The sequence below is a fragment of the Spermophilus citellus genome (genome assembly GCF_964194105.1).
Source record: "Spermophilus citellus genome assembly, chromosome: 17".
NCBI classification, from domain to species: Eukaryota; Metazoa; Chordata; class Mammalia; order Rodentia; family Sciuridae; genus Spermophilus; species Spermophilus citellus.
Window position 1 is genome coordinate 39,659,273 of NC_138199.1, and position 26,017 is coordinate 39,685,289.

Below are 26,017 nucleotides of genomic sequence, written 5' to 3' on the forward strand. Positions count from 1 at the left end.
AAGAATTGAACCCAGTGCCTCATGAATGCTAGGCATGCGCTCTACCACTGAGCTATAGCCCCAGCCCCGTAAGCTAAAATTTTAATTGGAAAATTTCTTAATTATTCAAAGTGTAATGACTTGTGAAGCTCATCTTTGTATGGCTAACCCTCTTTCATTATCATCTATTCCCCCTTCCTCCACATTATTTTGATTTACATCCCAGAAAACACATCAGTTTATTGGTTCATATTTTATTTTGAAAAGTAAAGAATATTCAAATATTATTCAAATAATATTATATTCAAAGAATATTCAAATAATATTATAGGGGAGTAAAAATTTCTCCTCTGTCTTCTCAGGGTCTCTGACTGAATATGAGTATGAGAATTAAAATAGATGAACAGGATGAAAGAATGCAAATTTTATTTAAAACTTTTATATGTGCAATAGACTTCTCACAGGAAGATGAAGACCTAAAGAAGTGACTACGCCTGGGTGCTTATATACTAGGTTGAGCAAAGAGTGACATTTGTGGAATAGTATCTGGAAAGATAAGGTTTAGTTTAATAAATTTTTTAAATGGATTTTCCTTATCCTGACTCTTGATCTTTGGTGATGAGAATGTTGCCCTCTTCCTGGCATGGGGAGGGCATCTTTCACATAGAAAGGGAAGATCAGAGTGTCCTTTCTTCTGTTTTTCATGTGCCTTTAGCTTAAAATATTCAATATTTTAAAGCACCATATTATAGTGTGGCATGTCCTAAACTTTTTTAGCACCATTATCATTATAGTTTTAAGGAATTTCTCTTACATGTGAGGTTGAAAATCTTTTTCAGGGCTGGGTATGTGGCTCAAGTGGTAGCACGCTCGCCTGGCATGTGTGAGCACTGGGTTCGATCCTCAGCACCACATAAACAAATAAAGATTAAAAAAATTAAAAAAAAATAAAATCTTTTTCATAAGGTTCAAAGCCACTTGTATTTCCTGACTTTATTTTTTCTGTTTATTGCTTGTATATCAGTTTTTTATCCAGTAATGTTATTGAGTTCATTTATTATTATGTAGACTAGGAATTCTTGTATAGCATTGGATGGGACCAGCAACACTGAATATTCTTGTGTCATTGCTAATTTAAATGGAATATTCTGAACCATCACCTATGATACTTGCTGTAGATTTTTTTGAATAATCAGAATTGGGTTTTCTGTTGTTCTTACGATTAGGTGTAGGATTTAATTAATCTTTCTTCACTTGCTGAAATGTCAATATGATGAATTATATTAGTACTTTTTTTGTGTGTGTGTATGATGCTAAGAATTGAACCAGAGCCTTGCATAGGGGAGGCGTATACTTTGTTTCTGAGCTACACCCCTGGCCCTTATGTAAATGTTTTAAAGCATGAAATAATGAGAATTAACTAGAACACTTCTCAAAATTTACATTTTGTTTTTATACTCCCTTACAGGTGGTCAAAAATGTGATAACTTTGCAGAAAAAAGACCCCTTCTTGGTGTGTGTAAGAGCATTGGATCTTCCGGGTAAGGAAAATTTTAAAAATAAATTGAATCAGCTACTACAAATTTGTGTGTTTATTCCAGAGTAGAACCTCTGATGTCTTAAAATCTTTGAAATCATAAGACTAAGCTCCCATAAGAGAAAAGAGAAAGGAAGTAAAAGATATTCAGGGTTTTGTGATATAGCCACTGAATTCTTTATTTCCCTGCTCAGTATTTTTTCACGTATAGAGTGATAGCAGGAGGCAAAAGAAAACCAGTCATAAATAAGAATATAGTCTTTAAATAAAAGATTGCCATTATTGAAAAAAATTTTTAATTTATGTGTTTCTGTATAGTCATTGTTATGAATGTCTTTATACAATAGATTTGATGTTACTATTAGCTAATAATAATGTCATTTTTATGATAGAATAAAAATTATTAACTGTAACTAACATTTATTGGTGCAGTAACATGTGCCTGAGTCAGCTCTAAAGACAGCATAAATTTGTCTTTATTCCTATTGCAGAACTGTGAAAAAGTGCCATTCTGTTCTTTTTTCATAGTGCAGCATAAGTAAGGCACTGGATTCACACAATTAACCTGTGGATTCAAATCTAAGCAGCCATGTGCTTAATTTAATGCAGGCTGCATTTGTAATAGTAATAGGGCTGTGGACTAAGAGGACAAATTGTTATTTATTTTGAAGTCAGTTTCTTTACTTCCTCCTTATGTAAAATGGGAATAATAATCTTTCCAGTGATTTATATTGAATTAGCCATCCTTTTGTTATTGATTTTTTTTCTATATAATTCCAGTTAGAAATTATATTTAGCCACTAGTAAAGTTACAGTGACCTACACACTTTCTGTAGTTAAAAGTCTACTGATAAGGGGGTGTGGCTCAATGGCAGAGCACTTGCCTAGCATGTATGAGGCACTGGGTGTGAGCCTCAAAACCACATAAAAATAAATAAATAAATAAAATATTGTGTTTATCTACAACTAAAAATATATATATTAAAAAAAGAAGTCTACTGATAGGCAGTTCCGATACAGTGAAATGTTTTGATGATGTCATTAGTGATCTAGGTTCTTTTCTAGCTTTGACATTCTTTTAATGTGACTCCTTTTCCTAATGATCTCAAATGGCCACTGTCTTTTCAGTTACTGCATCTCCTTCAACTGAACTCAGCTGTAAAAAGTTGGAAAGTCATTATGGTTTTATTAGTAAGAAGATGATAAAAATGGATATTAGATTGGCAACTGGAAATCTATGACAAATGCTTTCAAGTCAGTCTATAATCATGGGGCTTTGGAAAAGGCACGAATATTTTAATGATATAACATGTTTTGATCATGGAGTCTTTGTTATTGCTTCATAAGGATGTATTTTAACTTTATGTACTACTAGACAAGTTTCTTCAGTGCAAATTTTGGGTATGAGTAGGCCTTTGGAAATTTATTGTGTACCAAAGTACTCTGCCAGATATGGGATGAGAAAACCAAAGCTTGAAAACCTAATTTCCTTCCCCAGAGATGTAAGGATGTGACTGAAAAGAAAGAGTACAACTTGTGAAAAATAATTATGAAATTATGATGTATACGAGATTCAAAGAAGGGAGAGGTAAATATGTATGGAGTTATGGCAGAAGGCCTAATGGAGAAGTAACACTGGCTGGATCTTAATGAATGGGAAGTATTGCAATAGATACAGAACAGTAAGAAGGGCATCCAAAGTAGGTTATAAAATGATCATGGAACAGAAATGGTCATGGAGCAAATAGAATGATAAGAGTTTATGAATTAGAGGTAAGGTCATCTACACAGGTAAAAATATATATGCCCATGCCCTGGTACTCAACAAAGGCATACAAGAATCTGAAAATGTTTAGGTTTCAGCAGTTGCTGAACTCTGCACAATTACAGTGGTAATCTGTGGCATTCATGCCTGCAGCTCCCATCCCATTCTTAAGTTATCCCCCTTCCAGGCGTGGTAGATATAGAGGCTATTCCAGAGTGAGGAAGGTTGTGCAGACCAGCCCAGTACTGCCTTACTGTGGTTGAAAGATACTCACTCAACTTGAAATGTCAGGTGTTGCCCATGTCTACCAACATTGTTGATGGAGGTTACTATCTTGAGGGCATGTTTATCTCGAGGAGCAGTGACTTTTTCAGCTTCAGTCATTAGCTCAGGATTCATGAATGTATAAAGGAGCCATAAAAGGCACAGGGGAAAAAAATCTGGGTAGACTTGAACATGGATGAATGTGCAGATGCTTTGGCAAAGACAACTCATCATTGGCTGACTCTGAAGATACATAGGGAGAAGGACAATTCCCTGACACAAGCCTGTCTCTTAAAGCAAGAATAAAAAGAATCAATAAAACTGAGTAGAGATATCATTAACTGCGCATTGTAGAGGAAGACATTTCATAGGATACAGGATTAGTGTACCCTATCATGTAAAATGCCTACTTTTAAATATAAAATTATAACACATGCTAAAAGAAACAAATAGTGTGGCATAATGGGGGAAAAAATGATAGGCAATGGAAATAGTCCTCTGACTCTCTCCTGATGTTAAATATTGGAGACAAAAATTTTAAAGCAGCTTCTACAAATATATTGTAAAAACCAAATGAACTATGTTTAAAGAATTAAAGGAAAGTATAATGATAAATAATTCAAAACGTCTCAAAAAGGAGTAAGGAATGTGAAAGAGTAAATTAACTAAGGAACTCAGCACCATGTTCAAGACAGCACAAAAAAGATGAGGGGGCTGATAAGTTTACAAGGGAGCTGAGAGAATGGAAGCCACAGATAATGGGGAAGTTATGATGAGGAAGTCAGAATTTGTTGTTACCTGCAGAAGAGTGAAAGCTCCACAAAAAGAAGTGTTTTTGAACCTGGATGGCACAAGAGGAAAGGGAAATCTTAAGTTCCAACTTTTGTGTTAAGTTACTAATGGTTATGTTAATTAGAAGTAGAAGGAGATTGCTTGGGAGAATTGGAATATGACTTTTCTTTTTGTCATGATATACCTCAGAGCCCTTATACAAAATCCTGGCATTTTCAATTTTGACTGATTTTTACCTTTTTTTTTTTTTTGGTAGTGCTGGGGATTGAATCCAAGGCCTTGTGCTTGCAAAGCAAGCACTCTACCAATTGAGCTATATCCCCAGCCCTTCCTATTGTTTTAAAGTCTGATGGAATCATAATTTAGACCAATATTATTTATGCAGGCACCAAAATAAGGCCTATACCATTCTTCCAGTTTTTGCTGCTAATAGATAAGGGCTTTTCCAATGGTTTCTTGGCATCAAATTCAAGCACCAAGTCTTTCATTTCCCTTCCCTCTTGTGTGTGGTTTTTTTTTTTTTTTTTTTTTTTTTTTTTTTTTAGAATTTTTTGTAGGTACTTTGGCTTTTCTTCAATCACTCTGTCTTGGCTTTGTGGTTCTTTTTATTGCCCAAAGAATGCGTTTGTAAACCAGATGCCAAGATGCATGCCTGTAATGTCAGCTAGTTGGGAGGCTGAGGCAGGAGGACCATGAGTTTCAGACACTGTCTCAAGAATTAAGGGCTTAGGAGTATAGAGCAGCCATGGGTTCATTCCCAGCATTGCAATCAATCAATCGATTACTGAACCACTTGGTATCCTATAACCACTTGGTATCCCACTTGGGCCTTTGGATTTTAGTACTGTTCGAATATTCTTAATCTGAAACTTTTTAAGTGCTACTTTTATGCTCAAAAATTTTAAAATTTTGAAGCATTTCAGATTTTGGATTTTTGGATTAGGGGTATCCAACTGGTAAAGTCTATGCAAATATTCCAAAATATGAAAAATGCTGAATCTGAAGCATTTTTAGTCCCAAGAATTCTGGACAAGAGATACTCACCCTGTACTGGTAGCGATGGTGTATGCCTATAATCCCAGCGGTTTGGGAGGCTGAAGCAAGAGGATTGTGAGTTTAAAGCCAGACTCAGCATTTTAGAGAGGCACTAGGCTGGGGATGTGGCTCAGTGGTTAAGTGCCCCAGAGTTCAATCCCTGATACAAAACCAACCAAACAAGAAGAGATACATACCCTGTATAATCTTAGACCTGTCAAGGCTTCAATGCAAGATAAATATGATTCCTGTTCATATGATTATGGATGTAGGGAAATCTTATGGAAATAAGTTGATAATACTATTATTTACTAATTACATTTTCTCATGTGGCTGAGGGATATTCTTCATTTATCTGGAAATGTTAGTATTCTCTTTTATAAATCAGAGTTACTAGCATAAATGTATGAATGCAGCATTTATTTTGACCCTTGTTCACTTTTAATACTTATGGCAAATTTTTAGTTTTTATATGGGGGTAATGCGGGGAACCAGAGCATTACTCACTTAATTTATACTTAATACAGTTTTAAAATATACAGTGGACAAATCTAAGTAGAGGTAAGAGTGGTCTATTTGTATAAATTGATAAATATTATGTAAGATTATAACTATGGGAAAGTTGTTTATGTATTTATTTATTTAAAAATATAGCTTTGGAACTATGGACACACCCAAGTAGTATACTCAGTCTACTGAAATGATTATATGCTGGTGACCAAACAAAGGACTTTATTTTTTAAACAATTGTCTTACTTGCATATGATATATGAATTCCTGAAAATATGTGCAGAATTCAGATAATGTCCTCAAATTGTGTATTTTGAGAATTTAAATGAAAAGAAATAAATGGGAGATGAAATTCTATATCATTTCTAAGTAAGAGGAGAGTTGTTAGCAGAACATCAGTGAGAACCATCTGAAGGGTATTATTGGCAGGAACTGTGGCCTGTGGTTGAAGGGTTCAGCTAACCTGCAGTAACCTGACAGCAGGGCAGCCAGGGTTGTTCCAAACATATTCTCATTTCTCCACATGTCTTCTACAAAGTAAACACAGCTAGAAGCCAGAGGGCTGGACTCTGAAGATGCAGAGACCAATGATGCAATCCATATGATGAAGTTTATACAACCTGGTACTCAGGACAATATTCCAATATAAAATTAGGACATTAAAGAGAAGTGTTAATAAAAGTACAAAAAACCCCATAAAAACACAGTAAGTAAGTACCCAATAAAGTACTTTTATGGAATGGAGATGAAAGGAACAATTGGGACTGTTAAGTTTGGAGGAAAGAACAAAATGGACAAAGACCAGGAGATACATTTTTAAGTCAGGTCACATGGTCATTCTGAGCCACAAAGAATATTGTTTCTTCTATTTTTTTTTTTTGGCACTCAGTGGAACTAATATGCTTGATACTTAGTTGCCGTGAAATTGAAGCATAAAAAACTAAAATTCTGTGAATTTTATTTATTAATGCAGCTTTCTTCAAGTAATGAAATAATTTCCAATTCAGAATCTCATTGCAGGAGGAAGTATAAAGTATATATACTTTGAAATATTTTTGAGAGGTAGTTGACATGCAATGAGCTATACATATTTTCAGTGCACAATTAATATCTTTCACATGTGTACACCTATGAAACCATTGCCACAATATCTACTACTCTCAAAAGTTTCACCATATTTCTCTATATTTTTTCCCTTTGGCTCTTCCCAAATCCTTTTCCCATGATCACCACTGACTTATTTTGTTACTATAGATTTTGTACATTTCTGACAAATTTCCAGTTCCTCTGTTTTCTCAGAAGTGCTTGACATTCTCAGTCTTTGTAATTATAAGTATTCTTGAAAATGTGAATCAATTTTTTTTCTGCTGCTAGGGATTGAACCCAGGGGTGCTTTACCTCTGAGCTACATCCTCAGCCAATTTTATTTTTTATTTTGTGACCAGGTCTCACTAAATTGTTCTCTGCCCTTGAACTTGAGATCATCCTGCCTCAGCCTCTCAAGTTACTGAGTTACAGGCATGTGTTGCTGCTCCAGGCTTATTATAGTTTTATCTTTCATTTTTTCACCATTTTCTTCATTCTTAATCCTTAATTAGTTAAATTCTTACTATCTTCCAATTTTGATTCATAATATTGTTTCATGTCTAAAAGTTGCTTATTTTAGTTACCTTGCCTTACATAAAAGCTCTTGAAAAACTATACTGCCGTACATTTTGTTTTGCATAATGGTTTTCACACTAAACAAATATAAATTAAAACAGTATTCTAGGTAAGATTTCAAGAGAAGATTATTGCCAATTTGTTCAAAGCAGTAATTTCTAGTTATAGAATTTCATATCTTACTTTAAATATACACTGTTTTCAATTATTATAGTAACACTTTCCAAGAATCTCACTTGTAGTTGACATCTATTAATATTCTTATACAGTCCTTTCTCAGTTGAAAATGAGCTTATTTGTGAGACTTCTTACCAATAATATATTTGTAAATATAGCAGAAGTGGTACCTTGGTAAATGTTCTCCTGTTGGGTCTTGCTCTGTTAAACCATCGTCAATATCATGTGAAGGTGAAAGACCACATGGAAAGAAGGCCAGCCATCTTATTCACAGGGAGATCCCTTTCTCTTGTGAGTAAATTCTAGGTGATTTATTCTGTGCTCTGCCACTTGACTATTATGCTCTGTTTTCCAAGAAATCCCTGCTTGACTCTGGTGCCAGCTCAGGAGCAGGCTTGGTGAATATTGAGTATTTATAATCCCTGCTCCATACACATGTACGTGTTGTTTAAAGTTGGTGATTTTTCTCTCTCCTAATTAAGCTGTGACACAATTTAGGTGTGACTTCATTTACTTTGCTTGTTGATGTGTTTTGTTTTTTTGGAAGATGTTTGAAGTTGGGTTGCCATATTCACATTCTTAAAAACATTGTAAAAATATGTGGGTTTGTTGTACTTACGTGGACCTTAATTACTTTTCTCTTTTATTAATGTGTTATAGTAATTATTTAACCGTAGATATTGATGCTACCTCATGCATATTATTATATTGTATACATATCTCTAAGTGTGTGAAGCAAAAATGGTAGAACTGAAAGGGTCTTGCTATGTTGCCCAGTCTGGCTTTGAATTTCTGGGATCAAGTGATCCTTCCATCTCAAACCCTGCTTCCTGCCTCCCACCAAGTAACTGGGGCTACAAGTGTACACCACCATGCTCAGCTCATGCTGTTTATATGGATCACAAATGAAAAGAGCCTAAAGCTTAATATAGACTATCATGTGCTGTCATCAGATCTCAGAAACTTTTGTTCTGCTCTGTAAGATTTTGTGTCAAAGAATGTTTGGTATCTTAGTTTGTTTCTGCTACAATAACAAAATACCACAAAGGAATCATTCATTTCTTAACATTCTTCATTTTGGGAATTCTATAGCTTTTTTTTTTTCTCAGTACCAGGGATTGAACTCAGGGGCAGTCAACCACTGAGCCACATCCCCAGCTCTATTTTGTATTTTATTTATAGACAGGGTCTGACTAAGTTGCTTAGCACCTTGCTGGCTTTGAACTTGCAGTCCTCCTGCCTCAGCCTCCTGAGCTGCTAGAATTATAGGTGTGTGCCACCATTGCCCACCATCAGTCTGGGAATTCTAAAGTCAAGGTGATGCCTGGTGAGTGTCTGTTCTCAGTCTTTGTTTCCCATATAGCATTTTGAACCCCATGTTGTCAAACAGCAAAAAGTCAAGAAAGGTCTAGAATGTTCCCTTCCACCTTACTTATAAGGTTGTTAATTGCTGCCCCCAACCTGGGCAGGCAGCTGAACTTAAGGTCGCTTGTGTGTATTTCCAGGGGCACCAAATAAAACACAGACACACACTTTACCTTTAAACAAGCTTCAGATGGCTTCTCCGCTCTTGGCCTTAGGCTCCCCAAATAGGAGAGCAAGAGAAAGTCACTGAGACGCTGGCCAGAGAGTGAGCATGTTCGGAAGTGAGCTTTTATTGGGGGTCCCTTATTCTTAGAAAGTTCCATCTAAAAAAGGCCAGAAGGGGCAGGATTACAAGGGATAAGTGAGTGTAATTCAACCCAAGGGGCATCACCTATATCTGAAGACATGCCCTCAACTTCCTGTACCTGGATGATGCCCAGATCACTACAAATGTAGTGAATGTAGTGATGGTCAAAGCCTTTCACTTCAGAATGGAAGGCGTGAGTCATTCAGAGTGGCTCCCCACAGTTAATCCCATTCACTAGGGCTTAATCATCTCCTAAAACCCACTCCTTTTTATATTATCACGCACATTCATACTATTGCAACTGGTAAGGTCAAAAAGAAGAGAGTATTTGTGGTAGGTTTGCTTCCATATCATCTAATTCTGAATGTGTCAATAAATTATCTGCAAATTTATTAAAATGGATGTTTCTAACCATTTTACTCTAGGGTATGTTTCATGTAGCAATGTTGCAAAGGTATATTTCCCATGAACTACATCTAATCCTTGTTTTTCATTTCTTCTGAGCTATGAGTATAGCAACTTTAGTTTATCTCTAGGATTTCCTAGAGACCCAACATAAAGAAAGATCATCAGGGCTGGGGATGTGGTTCAAGCCGTAGCGCGCTCGCCTGGCATGCGTGCGGCCGGGGTTCGATCCTCAGCACCACATACCAACAAAGATGTTGTGTCCGCTGAGAACTAAAAAATAAATATTAAAATTCTCTCTCCTCTCTCTCTCTCTTTAAAAAAAAATTAAAAAAAAAAGAAAGATCATCAGAGGAGAGTAGTCTGTATTGTACATTTGAAGAAAGAAGTCTACAAAGCAAATTGTGGTAGTAGTGATATTATGGATGATATTGGGACTTCAGTAGCAGCTTTTGTATTGTTAATTTCACAGGAACTGCCTACAGTGATATTTATGTTTAAGGAGTCAGGTTTTGATTTTGTATTCTGTTGTTTTCTTTACATGTAGGTTTACGTTCAGATTAGTATTCCATAATATTCATTGATAGTCTTGAATCTGTGGATGGAAATATAGAATAATGGAAAGAATATTGGTTTTAGAGTTGCACAGGGCTCGATATGAGTTATGAGCTATATAAACAAATAATTAGACAGTTCTGAGGCTCAGTTTCCTTTTTGAAAAGTGATCCTAATATATCACTGCTGTGCTTCTTGTGAGGATTTAATGAGGCAGTTTTTAAGTTTTTACTATAGTCTTATGTATTTGGTACACCTCGTATTATTTCATTTGAGTCAGAAAGATATGAAGGGAAGCCAGGGAATACTTTTTGTCAGGAACTGTTTTTGTGTGTATATAAATATCTGTTTCTGCAGGTAGAGGTGAAAACTTTGCCTCCATGAATGTTGGAGAAACGTGGCTTTGCCCCACCTTTTCTGGTGCCTGTTCTACAGATTTGTTAGTCTTCATGGCCTAACCCAGTGCTGTATCTAAGAGTCTTTACTTTCATTGGAAAGTTGTATTTTGTTTATATTCCCTGAAGAAACTCATATATTTATAAAGCTACACAGACACACACACATCTTTATTGAGGTATAATTGAAACATGATCAACCACACGTATTTAAAGTCTATGGTTTGATAAATTTTGACATCTGTTTATACCCATGAAACCATCACTCCAATCAAGATAATGAGAGTATATCCATCATCCACAATAGTTTTCTCATGCCCCATTGTAATACATCCTTCGTGCCCCTCCCTCAGTAGAAGAAGCATGTTTCTGTGTAATAAGTATCTTTGAATAGCAGTGAACTCTTCAGTTTGTAATAAACTTTCTTTGGAGATACTTGGCTATAATATAGTTTAAGGTAATAGTTAAAAATATGAAAGCAAAGTCATGAGTTCAAAGTTGTTTTTTTTTTTCGCTCTAAAACTTAAAGACCCTCTAAAAGCAAAGCTTTCCTTCTAGAACCAGTTCATAAAACTACTAAAGGGTTTGCAGTTTCACTGTGTAATCATTTCAAAACAACAGTTTTTTCAGCCACCAAAGAGGATGTAGTCTTGACATATAAATAGAAAACAGATTGAGTTTTTGGCTGATATTGCTATACTGGTTTAAATATTGGTTCAGTCAACTTCAGGCTTAGATTACAAGATTTGCAAATTAAAGGAAAACCAAAAGGGAAAGAACATCTGCATAGACTCTGACTTTGTGGAATTCCAGACAGGCACGCTTATCCTACTTCTGGTGGAACGGGGCATGTGCAAGTGAATCAGCCTGCAGAGAGATCACTGCTGTGTTATGATTATCTTAAAGGCAGAATTGAGGTAGACAATTAAGCAGTTCATTATGGAGAATCATGACAATTTCCAAATAACTTATTTTTTTTGGAAGACCTTTGTTGTTGTTGTTGTTGGGTCAGTGTCTGGCATTGTTGACTATGCTGGTCTTGAAGTTGTGGGTTCAAGTGGTCTTCCTACCTCCATTTCCTAAGTAGCTGGAACTATAGGAATATGCCACTATTCCAGGGGAGATTTTTAAAATACAGCTTTGTATTGTTCAGCTAGAATAAAATTATGAATTCTCAATCATGTTACTTGAAGATTTTCTTGTATCAAAATACTGGGATTTGAGAAAGGTAATTTGCTTTAGCTAGGGATTAAATCTTATAATTAAGAACTATATGGATACGGTTTACTCAGTAGATTCTAATGCTGCTTCAGACACATTTTTGAGAATCTAAAAAAATGTAAGGGATGATCATACGTTGTGTGCATGTTTGCTCTAGATCTTATAGGCTGCCATTTACAAAGGAATCTCAAGGAACTGCTTGATATGAATGCTTCCCCCCCTTTTTTCTATGAAAGGACTTGATATTATTTCAAGATATACTTATAAGTACTTGGTTGGTGTCAGCTACTCTTTTTTTAAAAATATATTTTTTAGTTGTAGATGGACACAATACCTTTATTTTATTTGTTTTTTAGTTGTAGATGGACACAATACCTTTATTTTATTTGTTTTTATTTTTATGTGGTGCCAGGGATCGAACCAGTGCCTCACACATGCTAGACAAGCGCTCTACCACTGGGCCACAACCCAGCCCTGCTACTCTTTAATAGTAGTAATCAAAGTCATCATTTCTTACTTGAGGGGAAGAAGAGAAGAGAGAAATGTCACTAAGGGACAAATGGTAGTACTTGGGGGCTTTCTTGGTTGTTATAGTGTGGGACACAGAGGTACTACCATATCTAATGATTGCCACTAAACATCCTATAATGAACAGCTCAACTCTTGACAGAAAGGAGTTATTCAGCCCATCATGTCAACAGGGTCAAGGTTAAGAAACCCTTGTCTATGATAAAGACAATCAATGTGTTAGTAGAGCTGACAGTCTAATTTAGAGAGTATAACAATAAATATACAAGTATAACGTATAGTATGGTGGTAAATTTTATGTAAAAAATGGTAGATGATTAGATAGTGCTGGAGAGAGCAGTGATATTTGTCATCAACGCACAATTGCATAGTTGCTGTTTTGGGGTTGACATGAGTAGTGCTGATGTAAATATTCCCTTACTTTTTTTGTGTTCGTTTCTGTTTTGTATATATAAGTAGTAGTGAATTTGCTGAGTTATAGTTATCTTTTGTTAAATAATTTCTATGAACCTTTGTTTATTGCCAGCACATGGAATTATAATATAATTAAAACAATGTAGTAAATGTGTGTCATTTCTTATGTTGACAATACCATGAATCCTATGAGATTGCCTAAAAAAATGGGATTTGAAATCCTGTGTGTATATTTTGTCATTTTTTAGTTATGTATAGTATATATATGCCCTTGTTTCTTAATTTTCTAGTATTCTAGTTACTGAACACAATAAAATAGTATTTCTGTTTGAGAAGTATAAATCCAACTGTAAGAGTACAAAATATAATTCTGTGGTACAAATTTAGTTGGAAAACTCCCTGGAAGCTACAAAAATCCTTGATGTCATTCAGACCATGAGGGAGAAAAGGTTAAATAGGAAGTCCTCGGTAGTTACTTTGTATGAAAGATTAGTCAAGTGATATGGTAGAAGAAATTTGTTGTGATGCTCTAAGTTCCTGCGTTTTGTATTCTGTGCAAAATGGTGCAGGGGGACAATTTTTCATTTTTCTGTGCAGTGCTGTCAGTTATACCTGAGGATACTGAGTGCCAAATTGTTGAAGGGATTTTTGAAAAAATGCAAAAACCTCTTTTGTAGTTGTACTTTGGTGGAAAACTTGAAAACATTATGAACCATTTGAAGAATTATTTTATGTTTACAGACAGATTACTATTATTTAAAAAATAAACTTTCTGTATTCAACAGCTTAGTTGTCAAAACTACTCTAATATTCTAGAGCCGTGATTCAGTTTTTGTTGAAAATTCTTTTCTTAAAAAACAAGTTATTTAAAAAAATTTTTTTTTAGTTGTAGGTGGACACAATATATTTATTTCTTTATTTTTATGTTCTGCTGAGGATTGAACCTGGTGCGTGCCTCACATGTTCGAGGCAAGTGCTCTGCCACTGAGCCACAGCCCCAGCTCCAAACAAGTTATTTGATTGAGTTATGTTGTCTTTGTTTTATTGTAACTGATTTTATTCTTTGTTCAAAAACAATTATTTTAAAAAATTTTCATTAACATAATCTTATTAACATATATTTTTTTCAAATATCATACACTAAGAAGGTTAGAACAGTGAGTAATTGGCATATTAGTGTGTGGGCACTTGTGCAGATAGGGATGCAGAACAAGGGTGCCCCTTTGTAGTTTTTTTTTTCTTTTTAACTTATACTCAAATGTGTGGCTTATGTAGATTTCTGTCACTTATTTAAATGTAGCAGTTCATATTTTTCTCTGTGGAAAAAATGGAAGACAATAAATTTCCACGTTGTAAAGTAATATTTCCTATTATATTTTCTTTTTCTTCTCTTATTTTCAAACTTCATTTTCTGCTTAGTGAATTTCATGCAAAACTTGAAAGAACACATTCTGAATACATTTGTTTGTCAATTTTGTTTCCTTTTTCAAACAAGGAAATTATATGTATGTATCTGATGACCAGAGAGCATGAGGAGAGCAGCTGCAGCTAGTCCTTCTTGAGCCGCTTGTCCCACGAAGCAGCAGCATAGGAATTATAACACACCTCTCCACTAATAAAGATAGGACTGCTACGATTGGGGCCATTTTAAATTATCAAACGCTGTAAACGCTATAAAGTTAATTAGAAGAGGAACAAACTCTACAAAGATAAATGTGTTTTCAATATGATTCTTAGGGAGGGTACAGTAGAAACCAGTGAATAGAGAGGAAATTTATTTCTGGCAGGACTCTAGACATGGAACTGTGGCTGAACTTTTTACCCTAATTACCTCCTGCTAATGCCTGCAGCGGTCTGGAATCAAAGTGGTGCTTCAGGCCCTGGAAATTCTCTGATGTGGCAAACGTTTGTTGTGTGAGGAGGGTTTCTTAAGAAAAAGCAGAATATTGTGACAGGATTTAAAAAAAATTTCTCAGTTACCACCCACCTCACTTGTTGCCTACAAAAATAGAGTAATTGTTTGCATCTGTGTGTTCTTTTTTTCCCCCCTAAGAAATAACTGTTATAAATCAATGTGACATAGATCCAATGAACTGAGGCTTGCTCAAAGTAGGTTTTTTTTTTTTCCTCTCTCAAACTTTTCCTCTAATTCAAAATTGAGGCTCAAAATTTAAATTATTTTTGAAAATTAAGAAGAAGTGTTTTACCCATTTTCAAAGAAAATTTGGACTTAAAGTGTGCTTTTCAAAAGGAATTCTAATCTTTGTAGCTGATAACTATTAAAATGCTTAATTCTGAAAGTAAAAATGGGAATTTCCAGTTGCTATTTTTTCCTCTCTAACTGACTGGGACTGCCATGTAAGAGACATGCTCCTTTTAATCTTTTTGAAACTTTACATCTTTATCTGTCATGTAAGTTCTGGCCTCTTGTAAACATTTTTTGGAATATAAAGAGGTTCTATATAATTCACCAGCTTCTCTTACTCTTATTTTTTAAAAGCAGTGTTTATATACTATATTTGGATAAGTATATTGACTGTTCATTTTTTCTTTTTGTACTGGGATTAAACCCAGGGGTGCTTAACCACTGAACCACATCCCCAGCCCTTTTTATATTTTGTTTAGGGTTAGGATCTCAATGAATTGCTTAGGGCCTTGCTAAGTTGCTGAGGCTGGCTTTGAACTCATGATCATCCTGCGTCAGCCTTCCGAGCCACTGGGATGACAGGTGGGTGTCACTGTGCGCACAGCCATTCATTTTATATATTCTTAGACAATCTGAATTTAATATAGTTTGCCCTTGTGTCATATGTGCCTCAGCGAAGTTGCATCTACAATTCTAGCCCTTTGCTAATCTTATTAAAATACTTTTTATTTGTTTATTTGTTTTTTAGTTTTTTTATACTGGGGATTGAAATCAAAGGTGCTCTACCACTAAGCTATATCCCCAAACCTTTTTAATAATTTTTAACTTTGAGACAGGATCTCCCAAAGTCGCTGAGGATGGCATTGAATTTGAGATCTTCCTGCCTCAGCCTCCTGAGTCACTTGAGATTACACGTGTACACTGCTGAGCCCAGCTTTCTTTTTTTCATTTTTTATTAAAATTTTTTTTTTAGTTGTAGATGGATAAAATACCTTTGTTTTTACTTATTTATATTTTATGTGGTGCTGAGGATTGTACCCAGCGGCTCATGCATGCATACTAGGGAAGTGCTCTACCACTGAGCTACAACACTGGCCTGAGCCCAGCTTTCTTAAAGTACTTTTTAGGTAACTCTTGAAAAACTCCAATATTATTGTTGTTTTGCAATGCAAATAAATTCATGTCTTCTCATGGGTTGAAACTGATTTAGGATCTTTTTTGGTGCTCTATAAGGGGTGCTTTAATATTTTTAAAAAATACTTATGTTTTTTAGTTGTAGGTGGACACAATACCTTTATTTTATTTTTATGTTGTACTGAGGATTGAACCCACTGGCTCACACATGCTAGGTGAGTGCTCTACCCCTGAGCCACAACCCCAGCCTAGGAATGCTTTAATTTATTTTTTATTTTATTTATTTTTTTTTTTTGAGAGAGAGAGAAAATGAGAGAGAGAGAGAGAGAGAGAGAGAGAGAGAGAGAGAGAGAGAGAGAGAATTTTTTAATATTTATTTTTTAGTTTTCTGTGGACACAACATCTTTATAATTTTTTTATGTGGTGCTGAGGATCAAACCCAGTGCCCTGCGCATGCCAGGCGAGTGCGCTAGCGCTTAAGCCACATCTCCAGCCCCTAATGCTTTAATTTTTAAAGGTAGAATGCTATGGATTTTGTTGTTTGATTGTGATAATAAAGAGAATTTTTATTTCTCATAATAAAATACTGAATTTTTTCCAACATTATTTCAAAAATCCATGGTTTGCTGTGATTTTTTTAATTTTTTATCTTTTTTTTAGTTGTTGATGGACCTTTATTTTATTTATGAGGATTGAATCCAGTGCCTCACACATGCCAGGCAAGGACTCTACCACTGAGCCACCACCCAGCTCTGTTTGCTGTGATTTAAGTTATAGTAAAAAATTGCTACATTATAGCCTTAATATTTTGTATTTTGTGTGCACATATCTTTGCATTGCAATTATGACCATGCCTCTATATAGTAGTTTTATTTGTGCGAGATGGCTATTTCTTTGAATTTCCAAGTTTCAAAATTATGTTATAAATAATTAATATTTATTTTGGCCACTACATGTTTATAAAAAAATTTAAAAACAATTTTTTTAGTTGTAGATGGATACAATACCTTTATTTTGTTTATTTGATTTTTATGTGGTGCTGAGGATTGAACCCAATGCCTCATACATGTGAGGCAGATGCTTTACCACTGAGCCACAATCCCAACCCCTATAAAAAGTTTAATCAGTGATGAGACAGTGATAGATTTTAAAACTTTGAAAACTACTATTTCTTTGCCCACATTTGTAAATTTTAGGTATTTTGGTGCAGTTTAATTTTTATTTATTTATTTATTTATTTTTTCAATCCCTCTTTTTTTTTAATTTTTATTGGTTGTTCACAACATTACAAAGCTCTTGACATATCATACTTCATATATTAGATTGAAGTGGGTTATGAACCCCAAATTTTACCCCAAATGCAGATTGCAGAATCACGTCGGTTACACATCCACAATTTTACATAATGCCCTATTAGTAATTGTTGTATTCTGCTACCTTTCCTATCCCCTACTATCCCCCCTCCCCTCCCCTCCCTTCTTCTCTCTCTACCCCATCTACTGTAATTCATTTCTCTCCTTGTTTATTTTCCCATTCCCCTCACAACCTCTTATATGTAATTTTGTATAGCAATGAGGGTCTCCCTTCATTTCCATGCAGTTTTCCTCATCTCTCCCTTTCCCTCCCATCTCATGTCACTGATTAATGTTACTCTTTTCTTCCCCCTCTTCCTCCCTGCTCTGTTCATATTTGCTCTCATTATATCAAAGAAGACATTTGGTATTTGTTTTTTAGGGATTGGCTAGCTTCACTAAGCATAATCTGCTCTAGTGCCGTCCATTTCCCTGCAAATTCTATGATTTTGTCATTTTTTATTGCTGCATAGTACTCCATTGTGTATAGATGCCACATTTTTTTATCCATTCATCTATTGAGGGGCATCTGGGTTGGTTCCACAGTCTAGCAATTGTGAATTGTGCTGCTATGAACATCGATGTGGCAGTATCCCTGTAGAATGCTCTTTTAAGGTCTTCAGGGAATAGTCCAAGAAGGGCAATAGCAGGGTCAAATGGTGGTTCCATTCCCAGCTTTCCCAGGAATCTCCAAACTGCTTTCCAAATTGGCCGCACCAATTTGCAGTCCCACCAGCAATGTACAAGTGTACCCTTTTCTCCACATCCTCGCCAGCACTTGTTGTTGTTTGACTTCATAGTGGCTGCCAATCTTACTGGAGTGAGATGGTATCTTAGGGTGGTTTTGATTTGCATTTCTCTGACTGCTAGAGATGATGAGCATTTTTTCATGTACTTGTTGATTGATTGTATATCCTCCTCTGAGAAGTGTCTGTTCAGGTCCTTGGCCCATTTGTTGATTGGGTTATTTGTTATCTTATTGTCTAATTTTTTGAGTTCTTTGTATACTCTGGATATTGGGGCTCTATCTGAAGTGTGAGGAGTAAAAATTTGTTCCCAGGATGTAGGCTCCCTATTTACCTCTCTTATTGTTTCTCTTGCTGAGAAAAAACTTTTCAGTTTAAGAAAGTCCCATTTGTTGATTCTTGTTGTTAACACTTGTGCTATGGGTGTCCTATTAAGGAATTTGGAGCCCGACCCCACAATCTGTAGATTGGAGCCAACTTTTTCTTCTATCAGACGCAGAGTCTCTGGTTTGATATCAAGCTCCTTGATCCATTTTGAGTTAACTTTTGTGCATGGCGAAAGAAAGGGATTCAGTTTCATTTTGTTGCATATGGATTTCCAGTTTTCCCAACACCATTTGTTGAAGATGCTATCCTTCCTCCATTGCATGCTTTTAGCCCCTTTATCAAATATAAGATAGTTGTAACTTTGTGGATTAGTCTCTATGTCCTCTATTCTAAACCATTGGTCCACCCGCCTGTTTTGGTACCAGTACCATGCTGTTTTTGTCACTATTGCTCTGTAATATTGTTTGAAATCTGGTATCGCTATACCACCTGATTCACACTTCCTGTTTAGAATTGCTTTTGCTATTCTGGGTCTTTTATTTTTCCATATGAATTTCATGATTGCTTTATCAATTTCTACAAGATATGCGGTTGGGATTTTGATTGGCATTGCATTAAACCTATAGAGAACTTTTGGTAATATCGCCATTTTGATGATGTTAGTTCTGCCTATCCATGAACAGGGTATATTTTTCCATCTTCTAAGATCTTCATCAACATCTCTCTTTAGGGTTCTGTAGTTTTCATTATATAAATCTTTCACCTCTTTTGTTAGGTTAATTCCCAAGTATTTTATTTTTTTTGAGGATATTGTGAATGGAGTGTTTTTCCTCATTTCCGTTTCAGAAGTTTTGTCGCTGATGTACAGAAATGCCTTTGATTTATGCGTGTTGATTTTATATCCTGCCACTTTGCTGAATTCATTTATTAGTTCTAGTAGTTTCTTTGTAGACACTTTTGGGTCGGTGCAGTTTAATTTATACTTCACTATGAAATAACTACATATTGTCATAAGAAGTATTTAAAGTCTCTTTCACTTCTCCACCCCCATTTCTGATCTCACAGGAGAGAGAAATGTACTTATGTGGCTTTATCATAAATTATACAATATTAAAAAACTTCTATAAACTAAAATAAATATTATTCTCAACTTTTAAACTTTCATTATGAGTCAAAAGTACTGATTTATAATGGGATATTTTGTTGTCTACTAAAAAATGAGGAAATGCTTAGATTTTCTGTTATAGTTTTAAGTATTTTATTTAGTTTTATATCATCTTTCAGTACTGGGATTTGAACTTGCATGTGAGGCAGGTGCTCTATCACTGAGCTACATCCGAAGCCCTTTTTAGATTTTATTTTGATAAAGAATTTTGCTAAATTGCCCAGAGTGGCCTTGACTTTGTGATTCTGTCTTATCATCCCACGTAGCTGGGATTACCACGTACACCACCATGTCTAGGTTTTTTTTTTTTGTAATGGAAAAGTAATTGTGTATATTTCTTAGGTAAAATGTGATGATTCAATTACATGTGTACATTGTGGAATGATCCAGTCAGGCTAATTAACGTGTATTATCTCAAATATTTATCATTTCTTTGTGGTGAGAACTTTTAAAGATCCACTCTCAGCTGTTTTGAAATAGATTTTATTAATTATAGTCACTATACTGTACAGTAGATCACAGAATTAGCATTTTAAGTATTGAAAGAGGAAATAATTGACCAGTAATTGACTTTTACACATATCCTTTTCTAAAATGTTTCTTTTTCTGTTATAATTAATTATTCCTTATTTTTTCGAGAAGTGCACTTTATTCTTAGTTTTAGCATTATTTAATTTCTTAGTGTCTCAAGTGTTTGTTTCTTTGACACATTTAATAAAGTAGTTTCTGTTGATTTCATTTTTGTGCTCAAACTTCATACACATGAATAGATTGTAAATTTTAAGGTGATAGTAGAATAATAAAAACATACATGCTGTTGCACAGTGGAATATTTGGCCTCTCTGTGCTTGCTTGGCTGAGGTTCCTGTAATTAATATCTTTTGTAAGCTGATCCACACTTAATTATTTGCATTTCAATTATCCCATGTTTTTGGGTACCAGTGGTTGTACGTATCTGTTGATGTCACTTTCTCAAGTATTAGTATACTTTTATTCTTTAGGATAAGTACTGAGAAGTGGTATAGCTTGGTCATATGGTGGTTCCGTTCCTAGTCTTTTGAGGAACTTCCATAATGGAAGTTATTGATTTCCATAATGGTTGTACTAATTCACAGTCTCCCATCAACAGTGTAAAAGTGTTCCTTTTTCCCCCACATCCTTTCCAGCATTTATTATTGTTTGCATTCTTGATCTGCCATTCTAACTGGTGTAAAATGAAATCTCATTTTAGGTTTGGTTTGCATTTCCCTAGTTGCCAAAGATGTTGGACATTTTTTCATATATTTGTTGGCCATTTCTCTTCATTTGAGAAGTGTCTGTCAGGTTCATTTGCCCATTTATTAATTGGGTTATTTTGGTATCAAGTTTTTGAATTTTTAATGTAGTCTAAATATTAATTATCTGTCAGAAGAGTAGCTAGCAAAGATTTTCTCTCATTCTGTAGGTTCTCTCTTCACATTCTTTATTGCTTAACTATGCAGAAGCTTTTTATTTGATGTCATCCATGTATTAATTCTTGGTGTTGCTTCCTGATATTGAGGGGTCCTGTTGAGAAAGACCTTTCCTGTGCCTTATGCTGGAGTGTTGACCTATATTTTCTTCTAAGAGTTGTATAGCTTCTGGTCTAATTTATAGGTCTTTGATCATTTTGGCTTTTGTACAAGGTGAGAGACAGACCTATTCTCATTCTTCTACATATGGATAACCATTTTCCTAGTACCATCTGTTTAAAGGGCTACCATTTTTTTTCCCAGTGTATGTTTTAAGCACTTTTTTTTTTTTTTTGTGGTATAAGGTTTAAACCCAGGTCCTTGAGCATGCTGGGAAATTCTGTACCACTGAGCTATATTCTTGGTCCTTTGGTACCTTTTCAAAAGATCATATGACTTTATCTGTATGGGTTTGTTTCTGTGTCTTTTAGGCTGTACCATTGGTCTATGTGTCTGTTTTTATGCCAGTACTATGCTGTTTTTGTTACTGTAACTCCTAGAGTAATTTGAAATCAGGTATTATAAAACCTCCAGCAGGTTTTTTGGCTTAGAATTGCTTTGGCTATTCTCAGTCTTTTATTCTTCAAAATGAATTTTAGGACTGTTTTTTCTAGTTCTCGGAAGAATGTCCTTGGTATTTTAATGGGGGGATGGCATCGATCTGTACATTGCTTTTGGTAGTGTGGTCATTTTAACATTATTAATTCTGCTTATCCATGAGCCTGGGAGGTCTTTCCATTTTCTTTTGTCTTCTTCATTTTCTTTCTTCAGTGTTCTGTAGTTTTTATTGTAGAGGTCTTTTACCTCCTAGGTTTTTTTTTCCCTATAAATATTTATTTATTTTTTTTGTTGTAGTTGAACACAATATTATTTTACTTATTTATTTTTATGTGGTGCTGAGGATTGAACCCAGGGCCCCATACATGCCAGGCAAGCACTCTACTACTGAGCCACAACCCCAGCCCCTTCCTAGGTTTATTCCTAGTTTTTTTTTCTTTCTCAGCAGATTCATTATTGGTATATAGGAAAACTATTGATTTTTATATGTTGATTTTGTAACCTGATACTTTGCTGAGTTTATCTATTAGTTCTAGCAGTCTTCTCTTATGTAGTATGTGATATTCCTGTTTAAAAACATCTGATTCCAACCTCAGTCCTAACATTACCTCCTAGTTTTATGTGGAGATATTGTTTACTCCTTCCTGCCTGGTTCTTCTTCATGTGAAAACATTGTTCATACCACATTTTCAAGTGATGGGTGTTGGAAGGTTTAGTTACCCAGTGTTTATTCAAAACTCTGCAGCAGAAAAAACGCTGAATAAAAAGTTATTAAGTAGTCTAATTGCAAATTTAGCCTTTAATATGGTCAAGTTTCCATTTTCCTTGCTTTTTCTTTTTACTACTTAATAAAAAATGAGACCAACTGGCTTTTGTTCTTTAGGAGCTGAATAAGAATACAAATAATGTAATATTATCAAAAATTTTCCTCTTATATTTAAAGGATTAGATTTAGTAACACATGTTGAAGGTTGTGCAGCTTTTTCCCATTTAAAAATAAGTGTTTCCATGCTTCTTATAATTTGTGGTAGATTTTAAATGTCTTTGCTATTTTGTGTTTCACTTATACATGCACATTCTTGGAAAATGTCACTTTCTCGAGTACTTTGTTCCGCTTTTCCTAATTTTGTTTCAATCTGTTAAATATCATGAATGAAAATAATAAAAGTCTTTGTAAAGGAAAATGGTATTAATGTTTAGAATTTTGAAATCTTAAAAGCCATATTTTACATTACTTTAAAGTGATGTTCGTGATATTTCAAGAAAAAAGAAAAGCCAACCTTTTTTGAAAACTTTGTCCAGGTTAAGAAATGGGTATGATTCTAATAAAATATATGAATGTAAAAGAAAAAAACTGTAGAGTTCTAAATAATTAAAAATAGATGTGAGAGATAAAATATTTTGTTGAGTTTAGTAATTAAGTTTAATACTGTATTGGTTTTAGTTCTCATTTTTCCACTAAGCAAAGAACATTTTACATCTATCTAATACCCCCCTTTTAGGAGGTATTTAAGTCTCAAAGATAAAATGTGAGGTATATAATCATCATACCTTTATGCATTATTATAAGATATGCTGAAGTAATCGGCATAGTACTGAAAAAGCACAAAGTACCTAACTAATTTTTCCTTCTGTTGTGGCATAGAAAATGGACAAATTGATACTTCCAAATATAGATATCATTACACATGAGTACTTAAGTGTACATAACTAAAAATATTTTAAATTCTTGTTTTTTGAACTTATTCAGATTTTGGCTTTGTTTAGTGGTTCCTTTTGAGTAGATTTCACTGCATTCCTGACTTTTTCTATAAGTAGTAATTGTTGAATCTGAGACACACTGTCATAGCATTTCCCCATGTTGACAGTATATATAATAGTATTTGTATGTAGGAAAGTTCCAAAGTGGTGGTGTACATTTGATTAAACCTTTTATCTGATTTAGAACAAATTCCTGATATGAATTCAAAGAAATAAAAATAACTTTCAATTAAAATTGCTTAGTGCTGGCTGGAGTGTGGCTTACTCATAGAGCACTTAGTGGTAGAGCACCTAACATGTTCAAGGCCTTGGGTGCTAAAATTAAAACTGTCTATTTATATGAATATAATTTATTTGATAATATTCATGTGCTACTTCGAGTAATTAATTGAAATTAGATTAATACAGCAGGCATACTGTAGTGCCAGCCTTATGGAGGGCCGAGTGACACCTCTGGTATGTATAGGAGATTGCAGCAGTGAAGTGGCAGCCACCAGGGAATGGTAGGGGGTGGTTATTTGTGGGTGGGACAGGGAGGGATCACTGAGTGGGGTAGAGGTTTTGTATTGAGGGCCAGTGATGATGTTTTGATGTTTTTTTCCCTGCTACTTGAAATTTGAATCTGAGTGAATTGTCCCCATTTCTGGCTATGTCAGTTATTGCAAAGCAACAGATTGATAAAGCAATGATGAAAAAATATAGCAGGCATAAATAAAATCATTACCCTGCTGAAATTTAGTGTTCCCTTCACATATAGTCTTTGAAAAAGCATCCTTATGTCATTTTGAAGTAGCATAATGGTAGGGAAACTAAACTTTATTAAATATTATTTAAAAGCCCTTCTGTGTCTTGGACTTAATTTTGGAATGAATTTGAGGATCATTGTGTACGAGAGGGAGAATGGACAGGTATCTATTGCTGTGTACTGAGTGAGGTCAGATCTAACAATAATAAACAGATATTTATTATCTCATACTTTCTATTGGTCAAAAGTCCATGAAGTTAAACTGAATTCTAAAATTAGGTTTTCACAGGCTGAAGTCAAGATGTCAAAGTTTCATCTGGAGGCTTGACTGGGCAGTAGGGGGTAAAGAGGGAGGAGAATCCACTTCTGAACGTAATCTCATTCCTTTCCTGAAGATTGTATTGAGGCCTTGGTATTGTGAGGACTGTGTGGGTGACCTACAGTTTCTGGAGGGCTTCTGTAGTTCTTTGGCATGGAACTTCGCTATATAGGGCTGCTTCCATAATTAGGCCACCAGCCGCAGTCTGGCTGGGCACAAAATCATGAGCCACTCAAGCAGGAACAAACTTTATTTTTGAAACTGTCGCTAATGCCCCCTTTGCCGACCGACCCACGTGGCCGGTCTCCTGGACCCCAACAGGAAGTCCCTCCTCCGGAATTCCCTCCTACCGCACTTCCCCAACCAATGGGAACTCTCCAGGAGTCCTGCAGCAGGCCGAGGTGGACAGCAGGAGTCCAATATCCATATGAATGCAGATCTTAACATAATCATATCATCTCAATGGCTTGCTGGCATCACCTTTCAACCAAAAATGCCATGCATCATATTACTTGGTTGTGGCTCTTAGCAGCCACCAAAGAGTCTCTAATGATGGTCTTTTAGCATAATGGGGATTTAGTTATTTTATTTATTTAGTTTTTTGGTACCAGGGATTGAACCAAGGGGTGCTTAACCATTAAGCCACACTTTCAGCCCTTTTTTGTAATTTTATTTTGAGATGGTGTCTGGCTGAGTTTCTTAGGGCCTTGCTGAGTTGCTGAGGCTGGCTTTGAACTTGCAATCCTCCTGTATCAGCCTCCTGAGCTGCTGGGATTACAGGCATGTGCCACCGTGTTCTCTCTCTCTCTCTCTCTCTCTCTCTCTCTCTCTCTCTCTCTCTCGTGTGTGTGTGTGTGTGTGTGTGTGTGTGTGTATGTATATATGTATATGTATATCTATTTTAGTTGTAGATGGATACAATACCTTTTATATATTTATTTATTTATTTATGTTTTTGGTGGTGCTAAGGATCGAAACCGGTGCCTCACATGTGCAAGGCAAATGCTCTACCACTGAGCTACAATCCCAGCCTCTCCAAAGTCATTTCTAATTCCTTTTCTTTATTTACTTTATTTATTTTGTGGTCCTTTGGATCAAACCAAGGGCTTTGAACATGCTAGACAAATGTTTTAATTTCCCACTGAGCTACTACTTCTCTAGCTCCTATGCATGTTATTTGTTAATCCCTAGCACTCAATTCATTTTACCAATTTTTGTGTTTTTGTTTGTTTTGACCTTCTAGAATATGTCCAGTGATAGAAAGGATTCTGGGCTGTTTTGTTCATATAGTGCCTGGCACAGAATGTATAACTAATATAAATTTGTTGAGTGAATAAATTAATGAAATATAAAAGGCAGTAGT

The 26,017-nt window shown here is 35.1% G+C and overlaps 1 protein-coding gene across 6 annotated transcripts in view; it reads left to right on the plus strand.

Annotated features, from left to right (window-relative positions):
• Positions 1 to 26,017, plus strand: part of BCAS3 (BCAS3 microtubule associated cell migration factor) — a 633,828-nt gene that overhangs the window by 81,623 nt on the left and 526,188 nt on the right. For all 6 annotated transcript variants that reach the window (XM_081270282.1, XM_081270287.1, XM_081270285.1 and 3 more), the window contains exon 7: positions 1,448 to 1,520. In XM_081270282.1, coding sequence (XP_081126408.1) covers positions 1,448 to 1,520 — 73 coding nt within the window. The remainder of the gene's footprint in view (positions 1 to 1,447; positions 1,521 to 26,017) is intronic.